General features: G+C 39.0%; 1 protein-coding gene across 1 annotated transcript; it reads right to left on the minus strand.

Annotated features, from left to right (window-relative positions):
- Positions 1-1,248: 1,248 nt before the first annotated feature.
- On the minus strand, positions 1,249-7,639 carry LOC146716885 (uncharacterized). The gene is made up of 10 exons (XM_085469312.1): positions 7,411-7,639; positions 5,374-5,473; positions 4,929-5,075; positions 4,515-4,696; positions 4,135-4,271; positions 3,920-4,013; positions 3,323-3,655; positions 2,959-3,133; positions 2,745-2,869; positions 1,249-2,546 (listed from the first exon to the last, which is right to left on the minus strand). The coding sequence occupies exons 2-10, from the start codon at positions 5,456-5,458 to the stop codon at positions 2,220-2,222; spliced, it is 1,605 nt and encodes a 534-aa protein (XP_085325438.1). The 5' UTR covers positions 5,459-5,473; positions 7,411-7,639; the 3' UTR covers positions 1,249-2,219.
- Positions 7,640-16,452: the final 8,813 nt, after the last annotated feature.

The raw sequence follows: 16,452 nt of genomic DNA on the forward strand, positions 1-16,452 counted from the left end.
CCGGCATCTCATGTTCAGAACCACAACAAATGACCAATCCTGTTCTGTACTCAGTCCCATTAATGTTAACCCAATTAGCAGAGAAAGCCTCTTCTGCAACAGCAGGCAAGCCTAGGGAGATCATTTCACTATTTTCCTCACTATCAACATCAAATGATTTCAAGGGCCCATACTCAACATGTCTTAAAGGACATGTCTCCCACTTGTATGCTATGGATGTTTGATGTTTTTTGGCAAGTGACACTGTGATGTTCTTAAAGTTCTTAAGGGTGTCTTTGAACACCCTATGTTTAGCCTCACCTCTCATGCTCCATACATGCAATAATGGCCCAATTTTTCTGATGCAAGTTGGGTAGTGCAACATAAAGTGGTGTTTGGGAATCATGTTCCTACCTGGATACAACAATTTGAACAAGTCATGATGTTCCATTGTTAAATGTTTTAGAAGCACAGTCATGCCATGTGTAACAGATGGAGAGAATATGATGTTAATTATTTGCAACAATAGCAATAGCATAGTCCAGTTCTGATTTCCTTCTGGCACAATATCACCAAAAATTAAAGGAATGTTTCTTATCAGACAAAGAGTCTGAATGGAGTTAAGACCTATACTATTACCACTACTGTCTAAGTTCACCCTTGTTGGACGATTTTTGCTCTCCAAGTAGCCATAGTCAAAAGCATAGATCCGTGACAAAAGAGCAGGTTTCGGCAGAAAATTGTCTGACAGATATTCCAACAGTAACTTTATCTCATATTGTGCTACCCCTTCGAGAATATCATGCATAATGTCCAAGGAAAAGTTCTGGCAAACATGAAAGAATTGAAGAGTGTTCAGTGTAGAATTCTTTCTTAAGCCAAACACATGTAGCTTTTGAGGATCAGATTGCAACTCACTGCAGTGCATTTCAAAAAGTTCTTTCCCTCGTAAGATGATCTTTGGATCATCCTCAGTATACACACTCTGTGCATCCTGTTTTGCAATTAAACACAAACGACAAAAGTAACGTCCACTGAAAGACTCAACAAAACCCAAAATTGAGTGCATCCCCAAGTTGTCCCCAGTTATCTGACATATAGTGCCATGGACCTTTTCAGATGAGAAGGGTAAATCAATGCCATGGCTCTCCAAAAACTTTATGTCATCAATCAGAGGCTGTAAAATAGGATCAAAGCCGTATTTTTTCACATCTTCTGCATGAAACAATGTAACCAAATGAAAGTTCATCGAAGAGGAATTTAACTTTGGAGGCAGATTTCTGAGGACAAAATAGATTGCACCAACTTTGTGAACACCACGTTTGGAACCAAGTGGATTAGCAGTCTCAAAGTCATCATAATAAAGCTGAATTTGCAAAGAAGTCTGTGGTTTTGAAAACAATGGATGAGACTTATAGTAACTCCCATCACAAAAGTCTTCATATCTGTCTTCTTTTGATACACATGGTTTAGCAAGCAGCTCGCACATATAAGAATTGTGACATATAAATTTGATTGTTTCCAAAATTGGAATGTACACAAAAGTGTCTTTTACTGGTACCTGGTCATAAGTGCCTGATTTTTTATTTAACCTTGTATCATAGCGTATTCCTAAAGTCTTTTCCACTGGATCCACAATTCCCCATTTTTCACGGAAATATGACTTTCTTTTAGCTTCAGTGTCGAACTTCTCAACTGGATTGTCAAAAGTCTCAAGACATTTTTCCACTGGAGATCTAACAGGATTTTCTGTTGGCACAACGTTCAGTACTTTATGTTTAAACTCACAGTGCAGTCCATCAGCAAAATCTTCCAAATCACAAACAAGTGATGACACAAAACTATTTGCCAAACCACTACCATTGAGTTTACCAATAATTTTAGTGCAAATTGCTTCAGAATTTTTTTTAATTCTTTGACCTGACCCATTGTTTTCAGAACACCCAACCTCTAGGCTCTGAGTAACACTTGTTCCTGCAACTGCTATGTCTGTATCTTGTAATCTGTCAAAATCAGCTTGAAATGACTCTGAGGGTTCTGCATCACCACTTTGACAACAATCTTCATCATGAACACTATTTAAATGTTTTTTTAAACCAGAATATGTAGTGAACTGACGGCTGCAACCATCTTGTGAACAAGCCAACTTAAATTTGGTGCTTGGATAAAAACTGTGACCTAGTCGCAAATGACTTATCAAAGCCTGACTGGTGCTATGCAGAGTTTGACAGATAAAACATTTAAACATGGTTCTCATTCAACATTTTGGCACGCAACTCACGAACACGTGGTGACTCATCTGTTGAGGTGGCATCAATGTTGAATATGGTGGTCTGCACAAAACTGTAGAGATGAACCAGTGACTCGTCGTAAGATAAGTTGAACACGTAGTGGGATTTGAAAAGTTCATCAAAAGCACTGAGTGAGCTGGTGGCTTGGCAGGGGATGAGCTGTTTGTCCACTGCGATGTAGAAGGTGTCAATGCTGTTCTGGGTTCGACCAACAGCGAGGATGTATGGTTGTTTACCATCTCTTGCTTGCAAGTGTTCATCAATGCTGCAGCATGACTAAAAACAAATGAGATATTGACATATAGGCCTAGCTTATACTTGCTGAGTATGAACCATTCATTCAGTTTGACATTATGTGCCTTGCTAACTTATTACAAAATACTAAGACACATACTTCATGGAGAGGAAAACTAAAAAGTGCAAAAACTGAAAAAGTGTTTTGTAGGATTTTAAAAAGTGAGACAACATATTTACCTTGTGAAAGTGCACCATTTTGTGTGCTGCATCAGTTGGACTTATTTTGGTTCTCCTCTTTCGTCCAGCTGTGGGTGGCAAAAGTTGAAGGAGTAGCAGCAGAGAGGCCATGTCACTGTCCCAGTCTGTGTATGGTTGAATTTATAAAACAATTTCAAAATGACAGGTAAAAATAAATATTATTAAAATCAAACAAGCATGGTGCGACGCCTACCATTTACATCACTCTCTGTTGGTTTCTCAGCAGCTTTTATCAAACGACACAGGTCAGTTGACTGAGTCAGCTGTTTGGCTTCTTTAATAACCTTTGGCTTGAATGACATGTCCCACTTCTCAAGCAACTTGGTGGCTGTTTCAGCACCAAACAGCAGCAGGAAGTCTTGATTGACCTGTTCATCATACACACAGGACATAAAGACAGTGCTCAACATTGTTTACATTGCAATGTGATTTTGACCAATATGGGATATAGCCTGACTGGGATGACCAATGATCACATCTTTTACTGTTGCCATCCACATCAGCAAAACAAAAAAAAAAAGGATTAACAGTTGAAAATATCAAGTGATTTGACTTACTAGTCCTTTGACATCCAAAAAGCGTGGAAATGTTTTGAAGACATCTGCAGTTCTTTGTGGATCATGCACCAGATCCTGGCGATGTTGGAACGTCATTTTCATCTTCTGAAATACACTTGCTTCATCAGGAGAGTGAACAAGAAATGAGATGGCCTCCTTGCAGGCATCTCCATCAAGTTGCTGAGGCAATGTGGTTGCTAATCTTCTGCGCTTAGGCCCTTGTTCTTGATGCACTGGGACTTCCTTCACTGGCCGTTTGGTTGTAGACCTGGACATGGTTTTGAGGCGCCACGCTACATATCCAGTGCCTTTCACTCCGTCGTAGAAATGCTCCTGTCACATTTAAACATAGATGAAAAATAAACATCAAATGCGATCTTACAGACTTTGCAGATTCAGCAAAAAGAAACCCAAGGACTATTATCATGTAACAGGTGCAATACATGTTAAACAACATCCACAATTTCAATACAGTTTTATGACAATAGTTATTACGAAAGAGGAATTAAGATTTTTCTTTTAAATCATTTAGCTGATGTAATTATTCCATGATGAAAACTAAATAATGTGCTGTTTTACAATCACTGCATGACTTACATAGCCGTTTGGAGAAAATGGATCCTTCAATGAGGGAAAGAGTGTAATTATTCCAAGGGCATATTTCTCCTTTTGCTTACGGGAGGGAATTCTGCTATAGAGGAAATACAATTGACAATGTTAAATCAGAAGTATGTGTCTTTACTGCAGTATACATTACAAGAATATTCCATATGGCCCATCTTTACTTTTTTATTAGGTACTATTACTCTTACCCATGTCTCTCAGTCATATCACTTGCCAATATGTTAACAAGCTGCCGCCGGGTGCGGTGGCTCAGTGAATTTTCGGCATTGTATTCTTCAAGAATTTCCTCTCCACCAGGTTTCCTAGTCAAGGCATTTTTAACCATCTGCTCATATAAAAGGGAAAATAATAACAATAAAAACTTGTTTGTCAGTAAAGGTGAAAGTTTAGAGGAATGTCAACAAACCTGTGAAAGACATATCTAGCAAGAAGCACTAACTTCTACTAACATTTTTTCATACAGGGCAAGTTGGGAACCACCATGTTTTGAATTTCAATTTGTATAACAATCTACAGTATAAATGGTGTCAACTCAAAAATACAAAAGACATTTTCTGTTCTCAATTACCTCTTTTGCAGCCTCTGACACAGAAACATTTGGTGCAGAACTGTCTTTGCTGGATCTACTGCGGCCTGCAGGAATGCCCTTTTCCCTGAGGTCACTGTCACTTGATGAAAGTGATATAGTGTCCGTGAGGGAAGATAATGTATCCGAGGAGGATGGTGTGGAATGAGCTAAAGGACAAAAATCTTTGGGAGAGATGATTTGGTTAACTTTCTTTAGGCTACTCCACAATGCCATTAATAACACAATTTCAATGTTCATGTTCAGACAACATTCTATACAAATATGACCCAGCCCTGTCCACTGTCATGTATATTGCATGAAGACAGGTCAATGTCATCTGCATCAAGAGCAAAAGAACTTGGCTCTACACTGAGTGGGCTATACTCTGAAAATTTAAGTTATGATAACATTTACCTTCATCTGAAATCTTTTCACGTATTGTCAGGCATAGGTCTGGTTGGGCCTCCAGTAACTCCAGAAAAATGTCTTCTTCGACAGCTGTGTCAGTTTCATCGAAAATATCAAGGTCAGCAGCATCCGGAAGTCCAAACTTGGTTTTGGCTTTACAAAAAGATAAGCATAATGTCACCTAAAACGCCTGAAAAACTTTTTTAAAAACTAATTTTGACTTTTTTATTTAGCTAATATTTATTAACAGCTGTTTTACCTGTCTTTAAAATGGTTAAATTAGACAAGTCTGCAGCAACAATATAGGCCTAGGCCTACTGCTCTGTACTGTTTTAATGTCACACATTAAAATAAAATGTGTTAACATTTAATTCGTTTTTTAAATAGATGAGATGCAAACATGATGAACTGATACATGTGCAACAAATTTTGTTCTGCCAGGTTATCTTACCTTCACTGATGAATTCTAGATAAGTGAATCCTGCGTGCAATTTAATGTACTTCTTTACATTGAGGTATTTCACTTTCAGCAACATGTCTTACAACAGCACCTGGTGGAGAGAAGGGGGCACAGAATATTTTTTACCATATATTTAAACCATAGCTTAAGTGGCAACAAATCCGGACAACTTTAAGAAAATATTAGGCTATACATTGTGTGATGATCTGTGAAGGGGTGACAGACCACTTCAACCTCAGGAACATAATTTGGCTTCCCCCTGCGCACTAAAATAGCTGAACTTGGGTACACAGAAATAGCATCCAATGAATTATCCACCCATCCACATGTTTATAAGACGACAACGGCGATCTTCTCGTCTGCACGCAGGCTAGATACTTAGTTCTGCTATGTTGCGAGTAAATCGCTGTAGCCTACTTGGGGAAAAGCATCTCTGTTTAAACCATGTCAGGATGATAATCCACATAAAATTTCCTGTTGAACGCACACCTGCCTTCATCACGCTTTCACTTATGACAACAAATATCCCTTATACTGTAAATTAATGAGTGCAAGTCTTACATTTATATCGGGAGTTTCTGACACATGCACAGCCGTCTGGCTAGTTGCTACTTTGTGGTGGTTGTTTTGTGACACGACATGCTAGGATTATCAGTGGAGGCGACGTCAACGACCCTCAGTCGTTATACCGCTTTGTCTTAAACACTGGATGGTAGCCTATTTCACTAAAACTGTAGAAAAGGGGAAAATGTTCCCTTAGATTAGGCCTACTACAACATAGGGCTGCTCGATTATGGCAAAAATGATAATCACGATTATTTTCACTGAAATTGAGATCTCGATTATTTGACGATATTTATTTAACAATAACAATGTATTGAATAATGACTTTAAAGATTGTCAAAAAATAATATAAAATAGTGTGCAAATACTGATAACAGTGCAAATGTTTGCAATATAAAAAATAAATGAAAAATGTAAACATCTATGTTTAGTGAACGTTGCAGTGTTGCTCTGTGGTGCAGCTACAACACTGTAGCAAAGTTTACACACTATGTCTACTTGATCCACGTCTGACTCCGCGAACCCATAATGTTTCCACACCACTGAAGTTTTTTTTACCTCTCTTTTCAACCAACGGCAGTCACTCTCCTCTCCAAATAACTTCTGCTTAGCTTTCCGAGCTTCCCTCGGGTCCTCTTAATTGTTGTGACACGTGTTCGAAATGCAGAGAGGTGCGCTCGATTTGCCACACGGAGCAGCGCGAGAGTAAAGCACGAGGGAGGGGCTAATAATCGGCTCAGTCATTTTTAATGATCGTTGAAAGCCCAGATCGTAATCGTGATTAAAATTCGATTAATTGAGCAGCCCTACTACAACATGTATGATATATCCTAACCGTTAGCAAGCAATCCATGCACAAACGCAGCGCGCCTTGCTTGGTCACTAACATCTAACAGAATTCCATAACCCCCTGCCACTTCAAAGATTTGTAGGCTAGGCTACTGCTAAACTCGCTGGTAGCACGTGTAATTAGCCTATCTTGACGCTTTCCAAAACTTGACTTGAACGTCTCCATGTGATTGTTTAGTTCACTTTTAAATAGGATATTTCTGAGGCGAATGTTCGCTTCCCTTAAAAGCAGTGGGCTAAACGCATTTGTCTTAGCTGCCAGCTAGGCTACCACAAATTCAAATTTTAACATTACATTTAACATATCCAGAGGATAGCTAACTCCTCCCTCGTTTCATTTAATAAGCATTGAACACTGGAAAGCATTTCTCTTATGACATTAGAACTAACTAGAATTGAGAATTATATTGAGCACGCATTTATTTTCGCTGCAATATTAACTTGTTATAGAGGATAGTTTAGCTACCTAAGCTAACGAATCCCATCTCTTACCGCAGATGAATACACTCCACATTAGGAAAATATTGCATGCTTCTGATAAATAATGTTATAGGCTAGTTAGTTACAATATTTAATAATGATAAAATAACATAGGTCTTGTTGTATAGTTCTTACCTGAACAACCTCCTCGATCTTGACAGCAAACTTCTGGCGGACTCCTCATGCCCATGAGCGCGAAAAACCCGGATGTGGAAATCAACTCCAAATGAGTGTTATAGTATTGACTCTTTGAAATAACTCCGGCTACAGAGCTTTTTCAGCACCGTTAGTGTTACTGTAACTCTCAAACCAACACTTTTCAACTCGAAATTTTTAACACCAGTAATTTTAACTCACATCAACACTTCGGATTTTGCTGTGTACATATTGGCTCATGATATTTGATCACAAATCTTATTACATTATTGTTATTTAACTTATGCCATATAATTTATTACTTTATTAACTGTAATATTTTGCACACAGACTGTATGGGTTTGTTGCACAGGAATATTATTTCCACCTAAGTACATTTGGTGTACAATGTGGAACGTTTTTAATTTAATTTAATTTTTTTTCAAAAATTCTGGAGAACACTATTTACAAGTAATCTTTGCAGTCATATCTCTTATTTTGAATGTTGGGTTTCTGGAAACCAATTAGTCCAAGTCCTTACCAGTGGGTTAACTCGTGAGGTTGATATTCTGGTAGTCTTTTTTTTTTGCATGGAAGAGGCTATCTGCAGATACTCACCAACTTCAAGGCTAAACAATAGCAAAAGTGAAAAGTTGGTTACCATGGCAATTAGCCAGGGAAGTTTTTGGTGCAGCACCGTCTTTGTGGCTGATTTCATCTTGCAACCACTAACCCACTGGTTGTTTAATACGTGTATTTTCCTAGCAATCTGAGGTTTTCAAGGGGTTGCTAACTGGTTGCGAGCTGATCTCCAAGTCTGTCAACACATTTAATGGTTATTTATCAAAATTGGTTAATGTATTTATATAAAAACATTAATATCTACCTATATTGCTAATATTGCTTTTAAAATATGTATTAATTTGTATTGATATTAATCACATTGAATAGGGCTGCACGATTAATCGTTAGAAAATCGCGATCTCGATTCATACTTATGTACGATCTCATTTCCAAAAAAATAAAAAATAAATAAAACGACCACGACGTCCCGGCATTTTGATCCGGGACGTAATCTGCATGAAAACAAGCGCTCACTCTTCCTGTTCAACAAATGACAAGGGCGGAGCCTTATACCACGTGGTACAGAAGCTGTGCCGTGTGATGCTAAAATTAGCAGGGAAAAAACAACGGAGAGCATGTCAGGGATGAGGAGAAAGTGACAGGAGAAAATCCGTCCCGGTCAACCACCCAAACATCAGTAACGGGAACCTTATACAGCGCTTCCCTATACCCGTCGAACTCCCGCAGGCACAAAGAAATTACGGAGGCTATCACTTATCACCTGACCAAAGATATGGCTCCCATCAACACTGTGCAAAACGAGGGATTTAGGAAAATGATCAACACCCTAGACAAACGCTACACAGTGCCGTCCGCAACTATTTTTCTATTGTTGCACTACCTGCTCTATTCACGCAGTGTCGAGCAACGGTGGAGACTGAATTTCAAGCAGTACAACATTTTGCAGCAACAACAAAACGTGAGACATTTGTTGTTTTTATGTTTATTTATTGTTTTTATGTTCAGTCTCAACTGTTACGAAGTTGATGTGCAGTTAATAAGTGCAATAAATATTTATACTGGAAAAGAAAATCGTGAGAGAATCGTGATCTCAATTCTAAGCCAAAAAATTGTGATTCTCATTTTATGCAAAATCGTGCAGCCCTAACATTGAACATGTAAGAATTAATGTTTTTTTCCAGGACTTCAACTAAATGATGGAAAGAAGTTTGAGCTGATGTAATGAATACATTATTTGGTTTTATCATGTATAATGGGATGTACTGTAACCACGGTAGATTTGCATATGGAAACATTGCCCTTGCCTCACATGTATAATCTATATAAATGTATATTTCCCAAACCAGTGATATAGCCTCATATGCCGTATTATTCTGCACTCATTTTAGTAATTTTTACTTTGTCTTGTCCTTATGGGGTCATTAGACCTTGTTTGAAGCATAAAGCTTCTCACCTGTTGTGAGCAGTGCAATAACCATTAACAGTTTATATTGTGAGACATTATGTTTCGGGTGAAGTATAGTTTGCACAGGGTCAACAATTTAAATGCAGTGCATGGCTATGTAGGTATGTGGCACATGATGAATTGGTAACCAGTTGTGAGACACAGTTTGAAATATATAGTTAAATGTGGACATAAAAATAAAAGGTCTTGTCCTTTCATGCGGTTTACTGTGTACAGTTTGATTTTGGAGATCCACTGAAGAAAAAAGGTGCAAAACATCTCATTCAAGTCTCACATTTTCCCCATGCAGTAACCACCAAGCCCTAATGATGAAGTTATTTGTATAGACCCCTGGTTTCACCCTACATCACAACCATCTATAACCGTACACTATTGTAATCTTTCTGCTATTCATTAAAATATGAGGGCAGGAAACTGTGCACGGAAATGGGCATTTGACAGATTTAATGAGACCGGCTGTGAACAATGAGCCTTTGGGGTCTATAGCGGGGCAATTCACACTTAGTCACTTTAATGGGGAATTAAATTCAACTGACAGACAAAGGTATTAGTGACAGTTTGTCACTACCAACTCACTTCACACGCTGATAAAATTCTGTAAATTAAGTTAGGAGAAAGACTGAAGTATAACAAAGGAAGTAGCTTCCTTATGAATTTGTGTGAACTGACTACAGTGTATAGAATAATATGAGCTCATTATACTGATGCTGTTATGATTATGAGCTGCATTTTGGACTGGATAAGGTGGGGGTGTCATAATTGCATTTCATTATAAAGAACGGCTTCGCAGGTTATCATTTTTATTAAATGTTAATTAGTTGTCATACATCTGTTCTAGCTTATCGTTGAAAAAAAAAAAATTACAACAGTGATTGATTGAAAATGGAGCCATGTATGAATGAACTTAATTTCCTCAGGTGATCTTCAGTTTTGCATATTTTTTAATAACTGAATAAATTACTTTCATTAAAATGTTAGCATGACAGTCAGCATTGATGAGGTCATGTTGTTTTATCCCAGCTCATCACTTTTTGAATTAATTCATACGTTTTGTAGTTGTTTTTGTTTGGGCTTTACTTTTTGTGTTTGCAAGTTCTACTTTTACTACAGAATTTATTAGGTTTCATATAGGAATATTACTGACGGTTAAAACTATGTAAGATAAAAATGTATCGACCAGTTAAGGCAGGAGATGAGTGAGGAACATGCATAACTGTCAACAACACTTTGGTAATGATATTCAGATATGTTGCAGTGATGGAGTCATTACCAAAAAATATAATGTATTTATTAAGCACAGCTATTTTTCTACAAAGTAATGCATTGTATAACTTAATTATTCCCTCAGGAACATTATTTGTTACATTACTCTTCACAGGGATGGTTATGACTCAAGAGGTAGAGTGGGTTGTCTTCTAAATGGAAGGTCAGATCAGTTTGATTCCCGACTCTTCCAATCTGCATATTGAAGTATCTTTGGGCAAGACACAGAATACACCCAAATGACCCCTATCCCCCAGTGCATCATCACTTTTTGTGTCTGTCAGTGCTCTGATAGGGTAGAAAAGTACTATAAAAGTACAAATCCATTACTTTAAAGTTATAAGTTAACAATACTAAAGCCAGACTATAGTCCCACAGACTGGCACAAATGCTTATCCTAGTGAGGACACAAAAGATTTTTCTATGAGTGGTTGTTTTTTTTTGTTTTTGTTTTTTTTGAATGAACATAAAGCCAGCAAAGTTTAATACCAGCCCAAAAAGAACTCCACAGCAACTAATGTTGTAACAGGTATTGCCAGAAAAAGAGGCAACAATGCTACAATCCTGACTGCTCATCACTCCCTTTGTTACCTGCTGAAGATCAGGTTTTGACTGCTTGGTTCAGGTCAGCATACACTTAGCTATAACACTACTCTAACTTCTTTGCTTGCTTTGTATTAGAATGTTGTTTGTGCAGATGCTTGCAAAGAGCTGTGCTGTGTTGGCAGCAGTAAGGCTGCTTCTGTCCTGGGTGCAGTTTGCATGTTCCCATCACTCTGTTGTCCTTTCGTGCAATAAAAGCAAAAGTAATGCCCATTTCTCAGCTCCTCAAATCAGCTGATTTCTTACTGAGCAGATAACTGAACGACCTTTGTAACTCAATTAATGTCATAATTGTAACTATAATGTGATTACTGAATGAAGTATAGTATATGTGTTGCTTTGTAATGCATTGTGCTCAACACTGTTTATAGTCAACCTCAACTTTCTTTGCTACATGCAGTTCACATTTATTCCAGGTTTTAGCTGAATTTATAATGCTAATCTAGTTATTAAGTGATTCAATTAATGGTTTGAAGTATTTCTTTTTTCACTTTTTTCTTACTTTCAGACAGGTTGATTAGTCTGTTTTCTTTTCACAATCATTCAACAACTAAATTCATTACCAGGGACATCTTCACTTAGTAGCTATTTCACGTAGACAGAGTAATTTATTTATACATGGCCACAGAAGATGTTTTAACAAAACATTAACAGCATTGCATTTAATCAATTCCTATCACAATCATTACTAATTATTAATCTCTGACTCTTTTCCACAGTGTGTCGTTTGTCCTTTCTCCCTCACTTCACCGAGATGGCAGATAGCTGCCCGTCCATGAATCTGGTTCTGCCAGAGGTTTCTTCCTGTTAGAAGGGAGTTTCTCCTTTCCACTGCCTCCAAGTGCTTGCTCATAGGGGGTCGTTCAAAAGTCCAGCAGATGTTGAGTGAAATTCATGTCATTTGGTGTCGTTTCTCTGCCTGCCTGATTGAATATAAGTCCAGTACTCTGCCTCTGGTCCCCACCAGTTCCTGTTAAATTCATTAGTTTATCTGCTCAAAGTTAACCTAAAAGTAAATTATGACCAGCATATTCAACATTTAATGTGAAATAAACCAGCAATAAACATAGGAGTATTAAAGTCATATAAAATGCTATATAATATTTGTGGATGACAGTATGCTGCCAGCTAACAGGCCAAACTAATGACTGCATTACAGTTTAAATAAAAAAAAACAACCCACCCTGCACTTTCACAAACAGCAGGCAGCTTAATCTGCGGCACGTACAGTAGTCAAGGACGGGACTTTAGCTGACAAACACAGGGAGTGCATACAGGTGGCAGGTTTTGGGGCGGCGGGAGGTGGAGATGGATTTCAGAAGTAATTAGAGATGACATTCTCCAAAGACTGCAGTCAGCATCAAAGTCCCTCGCTCCAAAGGAGCTGTTAGTTTCCTGGGAAAAGGTTAGGAAAGACCCCCAAAGGCCTCAGGCAGTACTTCCCTTTTCCTTCTTCTTTGGTCAAAACAGACGTCTGACAACTTGCTGACACTGTACATTATCACACTGAAATTTTCACTCAGAGAAACATGAAAAGTATCTGAATGATGACGGTTTGAATGGTGAAAAGCACGGGAGGTGTAAGAATGAATGGAAACATTTGAAAGTTGATCCCTGCCTCAGCTTTTCTCTTTAATTTTCATGGACAGGACATGGGCAGGTAGCGGGTGCTGAGAGATAATTATTTGATTTGTTTTTGGAAATATGATTCTTCCTAACTCAAGGCTTTGATTACTTAGAAAACTCATCGTTTTAACATGTGCTTCATGCTTTAACAAAAATCAGATTCGTTCAGTACCTAAGCACAGGCAAAAAGGCCCTAGCTAACAAGCAGTATGCTGAATTGCTGTTTTAAGATGGAAACACATTAGTTGGAAAGGCATTAAATGAGACACTGTCTATATCAACAGTTATAAAAAAGGTCATTCTGCGTTGTTGCTTTATTTAAATGTTTTTTATTTTATTTTGAAGTGCATTAAATTAATAGATCAAGATGATTTATTGCATAAATGATTATGAGACAAGTTATTTAGTCAGTGTTTAGATATGAACTGTTAAATGAGTTCATAAGAGAGAAGGCGAGCTGGGGAAAAATGAATTAAGTTTGCTTCTTTTGGTTCTCTTAAAGGATTTTGTGCTCTAATATCTGTGCAGATGAATGTGCTGGAGAGTGACGGCAAGGACTTCACCTTTTATTATTAAGGCATTATCTTTCTCCTTGTGCATGCCCCTTTTTCATTGCCAAGGCCAGATCAAACCCTTGCTCTAGGGTGCAACAAAGAGTTTTAACTTTAGTGTTGTCCTAATATCTCCTGATAGTGAGACGGGGGCAGTCACAAGGTTATCTTTCTACATGTCTTGGTAGTTTTGTTTAAGCATGTAAGCTGTGATGCACTTTGAAGGTATGGCTTCCTGCGGTCACTGGTCTGACAGTCAGTCGGTGTTTTAAATTCAAAAGCAATAATCCAGGGTCACATCTGGAATCTTCTCTTGCTAGCATAGCTAATGAATTTCTGAAGTGTGGAGCCCTGTGTGAGTCTGATGATCAAAGGGTATTCTGAAGTTTTGCTATCCCACTTCTGATTATTATTTGCCTCTTGAGTTTTGCTGATCTGATCCCACTTTAATATCAGACAGCACACCCCTGTCGAAGGATCATATTTGATAAATCCACCTTAACATCAAAAGTGGAAAAAACATAATTCTCTGAAAATAATAATTCACCTTACCTCTGTTTCTGCAAACAGCAGTAGTTTATTGTCAGTTTCAATTCCTAGCTCCTTGATGAGCTACTGATGCTACAGTAGCTGCTTTATTAGATAATACACGAGAGCTAAAGCTGGCTCACCCTAGAAATGTGTGCTGTATAATGCTATTGAATTTCAAGGATAAGACTGACTATATTATTTCCTTTAGTTGATTGGAAAAAATCAAAAGAAACAACTTATTTGTTCATTTGTCAGTGCTGTTTGACAATACTACCCTTTCAGCCCGAGTCTATAGATAGGTTTCTCACTAAGATACACAGACAGGCAGGAGGCAGAAAACAACAACAACAACAGCTGACCGAGAGCCTCCAGTATGAGGATAAAATGTTCATTATTCCAAGACAGAAACCTGTCTGTTGCTTTAGAGTTGGTAATTAGCTATTAGCTCCAGCAGTCTGGTCAGAGTTGTGAATTTTCTGAAGGGTGTTTGTAGTTTTTCTTTGAAATTGCGGAAGTAAAAGCCAGTTTTAAAATAAGACAGCTCACACTGTCACTGCATGTTCATAGCTCTGGTCCAGGCTCTGTTTCTCACATGCACATGAGTTTCTGTTCAGGGAACGAGTGGCAGCTGAAAGAGGAGCATACTGATGAGTTTGGAGGGAAAATGAATCCCATCGTTATGTTTATAATTTTCCAGAAAGAATATTAAGATAAGATAAGATAAGATAAGATCGAACTTTATTAATCCCTCGGGTGGGTTCCTCTGGGAAATTCGACTTCCAAAAAAAGCACAGCAACGACCGAAGTTAGTTACAGAACTGTTATATATATATATATATACACACACACACACACACACACACACACACACACACACACACACACACATATATAAATACAGAGACAAATATAAATAAAATATACAAAGGGGATAAATAGAATAAATAGGAATAAAAAATAAAAATACAAGTGAATTGCACATTTCAAGTATTGAGTCTATTGCACTGTTGACTATTTACAAAAAGTATTGCACAAGGTATTGTACAGTGAGGTGAAGAGGCACTACAGCTTAGTTGTTCCCCCCTCCTTTGTCCTCCTGTTTCCCCTCCCTCTCCCCTCCAGAGAGGAGTTAAACAGTTTGATGGCGTGTGGGACAAAGGAGTTTTTAAGTCTGTTAGTTCTTGTCTTGGGGAGAAGCAACCTGTCACTGAACAGACTCTTCTGGTTGTTTATGGCCGTGTGCAGAGGATGCCCAGCATTGTCCATAATGTCCAGCAGTTTCTTTAATGTCCTTTTCTCTGCCACTGTCACCAGAGTGTCCAGCTTCATGCCGACCACAGAGCTAGCCCTCCTGATCAGTTTCTCCAGCCTGGATGAGTCCCTCTTTGCTGTGCTGCTCCCCCAGCACACCACAGCATAGAAAAGTACTCCAGCAACCACTGACTGGTAAAACATCCTCAGGAGCTTCCTGCAGATGTTAAAAAGACCTCAGCCTCCTGAGGAAGTACAGTCGGCTTTGGGCTTTTTTATACAGGTGCTCTGTGTTGCATGACCAGTCCAGTTTATTGTCCACCCACAGCCCGAGGTACTTGTACTTGTTGACCACCTCCACCTCCTCCCCCTCTATCTGAACTGGCAGTGGACCTTCTCTGGACCTCCCGAAGTCCACAACCAGTTCCTTAGTCTTTGAGGTGTTGAGTTGCAGGTGGTTTGTGTGACTCCATGCGACAAAGTTCCTCACCAGACTTCTGTACTCCTCTTCCTGATCATCCCAGATACACCCCATGATGGCCGTGTCATCTGCAAACTTCTGAATGTGGCATAATTCAGAGTTGTAGCAGAAGTCAGAGGTGTACAGGGTGAAGAGAAGAGGGGACAGCACAGTTCCCTGTGGTGCTCCTGTGCTGCTGACCACTGTGTCAGACGTGATGTCCTTCAGCCTGACGTACTGTGGTCTGTCGGTGAGGTAGTCGGAGATCCAAGCCACCAGGCAGGGGTCCACCTCCATCCTGTTCAGTTTTTCCTGAAGCATACAGGGCCGGATGGTATTAAAGGCACTGGAAAAGTCAAGAAACAGGATCCTGACCGTGCCTTTTCCCCCATCCAGGTGTGAGTGGGCTCTGTGTAGGAGGTACAGGATGGCATCCTCCACTCCGACACCCACCTTGTATGCAAACTGTAGTGGGTCCTGGGCATGTTGTACCTGTGGTCGGAGGAGGTTGAGGAAGAGCCGCTCTAGAGTCTTCATAAGATGTGACGTCAGTGCCACCGGTCGGAAGTCATTCAGCTCATTGGGCCGGTTCTTTTTGGGGACCGGGACGATGCAGGATGTCTTCCATAGGGCGGGCACTCTCCCCAGTCGCAGACTGAGGTTGAAGACTCGTTGTAGCGGCTCCCCAAGTTCAGCAGCACACGCCT

This window comes from Copadichromis virginalis, linkage group LG2, assembly GCF_057382275.1.
Source record: "Copadichromis virginalis isolate Kocher_CV1m ecotype Utaka linkage group LG2, C_Virginalis_male_GT1.1, whole genome shotgun sequence".
Lineage (NCBI taxonomy): Eukaryota > Metazoa > Chordata > Actinopteri > Cichliformes > Cichlidae > Copadichromis > Copadichromis virginalis.

Bases quoted from the DNA above. Each gene is read 5' to 3' on its own strand.
- LOC146716885 (XM_085469312.1), bottom strand. From the start codon at position 5,458: ATGTTGCTGAAAGTGAAATACCTCAATGTAAAGAAGTACATTAAATTG. The intron at 4,014-4,134 runs GTAAGAGTAATA...TTTCCTCTATAG, and splicing joins GATATGACTGAGAGACATGG to CAGAATTCCCTCCCGTAAGC. The intron at 2,870-2,958 runs GTAGGCGTCGCA...AACCATACACAG, and splicing joins AACAGAGAGTGATGTAAATG to ACTGGGACAGTGACATGGCC.